Source organism: Eucalyptus grandis, chromosome 8 (genome assembly GCF_016545825.1).
Source record: "Eucalyptus grandis isolate ANBG69807.140 chromosome 8, ASM1654582v1, whole genome shotgun sequence".
NCBI lineage: Eukaryota > Viridiplantae > Streptophyta > Magnoliopsida > Myrtales > Myrtaceae > Eucalyptus > Eucalyptus grandis.
Genome location: NC_052619.1, coordinates 30018467 through 30022190, shown reverse-complemented (window position 1 = coordinate 30022190; position 3724 = coordinate 30018467). Strand labels below are relative to the sequence as shown.

Genomic DNA, 3724 nt, shown 5'->3' with positions numbered 1-3724 from the left:
AGCAACGATCAGAAGTCAAGAATTGACAATCTGGAAGTGCTCGACTCAAATAGAGTGGCATGAGTGTAGCTGCCACAACCAAGGGTCTAGGGCAAAAGCTATTATGTCCTATTCAAAACTCATCATTTTCCTTTTTAAGTTCTACAGAGGACTTATACCATGGAAACTACGTACTTGATGACGATGGGTCGGTCGCCACCCCCACACACAGATATTCTCTTTTGACATTTTCGTGCATCTCCACCCCCAAAGAAAAGCCACACCCCAAAATGGGTTCAATAATTGCCAGCTCCTCCTCCTCCTCCTTTCCTCACGGCTAGAACTCCGTGAAGAGTCGCATGATGGAAACATAACTACCGCTAAAAGTCGGTCGACCAGACATCTGTATTAATTGTCGGCCGTCCCCCACCGTCGGCAGCAGTAGCAACCACCAACCACCGCCTGAAGGCCGCATATCTCGCCCCTTCCCCGCCATTCTTGCCCACGACACAATCTCTTAGGCTTCAACAAGAAGATATGATATTCTATTCGTGGATTTACTCGTCCAACGAGGTCATTTGAGAATGCAAGCACATGCCACTAATTTATAAATAGGACAAGGGGGGGCAAAAAGCCTCAATTTCAACTTACACATTGCATCAGCTTGATGTAGGAGGAAAAAGAATAAAAATTATATTATTCACGGAAGAACTCAACTCTTACACTTCTCATCCACTAGGATAGAGTGCATTTTTTACACTGATAAAGACATAAAAGGAAATCACCCCAAAAATTAAATTGAAAAAGACTGAAAATTACATCACCATCACCTTCTTCCTTCCTCCTGTTTTTTTTTTTTTTTTTTTGCCCTTAAATGTAAAGATTGTGGTTTTATGTCCAAAAAAGCCAAATGAAAATTTCCACCTAGAGGGATCATCATCGTGAACCTTTTCCATATCAGTCACGTGGCTTCCATGTGATAACAGTGGCTATGACGAGACTTCGGATCCGGTCCATGCAAGAATGTGCTCCAAGAAAAAAAGGAAACTAGTAATCGCCGGGCTATCGTTCGCCGGCCTCGCGGTCGTGGAACGATAGCCGGAAAACCCACTTGGAAAACTTCTTTCTCAAATTTATGTTTAGGCACTTCTGGCCACCAATAGCCTTATCGTGGCCTCTAGAGACGGATTCGACGAATGCCTTGATACGCTGGATGGCAATCTCAAGGGTTTCTTCGGTCATGTTTGCGAAGCACACACGGAACCATCCTGGCTCGCTGCAGTGACACGACGACCCCGGTGAGATGTTCAGCTTGACGTCGTACACGATCTTCTCCCACAGCTCCATTTCCGCTTTGAATGTGTTCGACTTCAGCAGGTGTCGCATGTCGACCCAGGAGAATAGCCCCGCGTTGCTCTCGAGGCAGCTTATGCCGGCGTTCTGGAGGCCCGAGACGAGCGACGCATGCCGTTTCTTCAGCCTCTTCTTGTTCTCGGAGATGTAGTTCTTGGTGAACTTCTTGTCCGAGAGGAGCGCGGAGAGGAAGTACTGAGTCTGGGACGAGACGAGCCCAAAGCTTGACATCTTGGTTGCCGCAGCGACGATCGAGTCGTTGTTCGAGTAAATAGCTCCGACCCGAAAGCCTGGGAGGCCGAGGTCCTTGGAGAGGCTGTACACGACGTGGACCCTATCCCAAACCTCGGCTTTCTCGTACTTTGAAAGAACCTCCATGATGCTTGTGTAGTTTGGAGAGCTAAAAACGGTGCCCGAGTAAATCTCGTCGCTGACAAGATGGATTTGCTTCTCAATAATGAAATCCATGAGGAGGTCGAGCTCGGCTTGGGTCATTGTTGTGCCGAGCGGGTTCGACGGGTTGGTGACGAGGACACCTTTGACTTTGAGGTTACGATTTTGGGCTTCTTGATAAGCTCGTTCGAGAGCACGAGCAGTGATTTTGAAGCCATTGGAGCTTGTACAGTGTATTGGCACAATCTCTGCTTCTGTTCTCCATTTTAGGTCTCTGTCAAATCTGGAGAACATAAAATACACGTAAATGACTTGAAATTCGAAGGAAAAATCAGCAACCAGCCGGCTTCATACACAAGCAACGAGTAACTTGACATTGTAGCAATAAATAAGGTAAAAAAAAAAAAGGAGGACATGGATTATCTTAAAGAAGGATGGCGGCTAAGCTCACAAAGAAAAAAAGGATGGTTTGTTTCCAGAAAAATGATAATGCAAGTCCTATTATTGTTCGTTCGAAAAATAGCTTGAAAATGACATGACGTGTAGCACATGAGGGTTTGTTCGAGAAAAAAGAACACGATTTGATTGTTGAAAATTGACATGGATATGGGAAGGAGATAATCATTTGACTCGTTGTAAAGTTCGATGTAACAAATTTTCCAGACAATATCTAGATTCATTAATGCCATGGTCTATAAGGACAATAATGCTAGTATCATATGGACAGTTGCACACGATAAAAGCTTGCATACCCCGGGTAATATGGGGTGGGGATAAGAATGGCGTCGCCCTTTTCGGCGAGGCAGAATATGAGAGTCTCGTTCGCAGAAGTCGCACCCGCAGTCAGAACTATCTTGTTGGGGTCAAAGCTCACTTTGTTTCCTCTGATTTCCTCCATGAATTGCGCTAATGCCTGGCAAAATTGCAGCAGCTAAAAGTCAGCATAAAAAAATATAGGAATACATGTACACATACGCATATTTATTTGTATATTGCTGATATTTACTGGTAAAAATGAGGCATTCTTACTTTCTTGAACTCGGGAAGGCCGTGATAATCCTGGAACAGCGCGAGCTCTCTGAATATGGACTCCCATTTCTCTTGAACCCGGCTATGTCTTGATTTTCGACAGCCATGATTCAAGAAGATCAAACGAGAGCTGCACGAAAAAGGAAAAAGGAAAATAAAAAGAATGAAGTTAGGGACGTACTATCGAAAACGACGCGGTCGGTGACATGACATGTAATCCACACATTTATAAGAAAGTCCAATTGATTAAGCGTCAACTCTACGGTGACAAACTATCTTGCATATGGGAAAGCATTGACGCGTTTCTTTTCCCCCTACGAATTCTGAATGTACACCCTTCAAGGGAGAGGGAGAGGGAGAGAGAGAGAAATTTTGTATTATACCTGATTCTCAGCGAGACCCATCTGAATGATGCCCTGAGAATTCCGGGTTTGGTCGTAGGGATTCTTTTCGTATTTTTCCCATCCCAGGAAGTAGGACGAATCCTGGCCGTGAGAATTGCATGTGGCTTTCCCTGACAACATTGGCCTCATTCTTGCTCCTCCTCCTCCTGGGTTTCTCAAGAGTTTTGACCTCTGGTTCTCGCAGAATACTCAGAAAGCAAGAGAGCGAGCAAGAGAGAGAAGAGAGAGAGAGAGAGAGAGAGAAGCTGATTTGCTGAAGCTCAGCTGAGAGATTTTGGAGACTGATTGATGGCAAGTGTTTGACGAGAGAGAGAGAGAGAGAGAGTGAGTTGGTGGGTTTGGAGTGGGGAGGTCTATTACAATCTGGACGTATATATTTATAGGTGCAAAAAATTGAGCGGTGTATCTATCAGAGAGAGAGAGATAGAGAGTGAGAGAGACATTCATTAACCATTTCTTAAATGCAACACACTTTTTTATTTATTTAATTATTGACTATATTCTACTCCTACTCTAACGCTCACTTTTAATTTTTATCCTTCCTTCTAACGGAATGTGGGAGTCGA

The 3724-nt window shown here is 44.4% G+C and overlaps 1 protein-coding gene across 1 annotated transcript; it reads right to left on the bottom strand.

Annotated features, from left to right (window-relative positions):
• Positions 1 to 826: 826 nt before the first annotated feature.
• Positions 827 to 3477, bottom strand: LOC104416907 (1-aminocyclopropane-1-carboxylate synthase 3-like). The gene is given in 6 exon segments (XM_010028241.3): positions 827 to 2008; positions 2478 to 2638; positions 2755 to 2816; positions 2819 to 2854; positions 2857 to 2884; positions 3138 to 3477. Coding segments are annotated over 6 exon segments (1404 nt in total). The 5' UTR covers positions 3288 to 3477; the 3' UTR covers positions 827 to 1041.
• Positions 3478 to 3724: the final 247 nt, after the last annotated feature.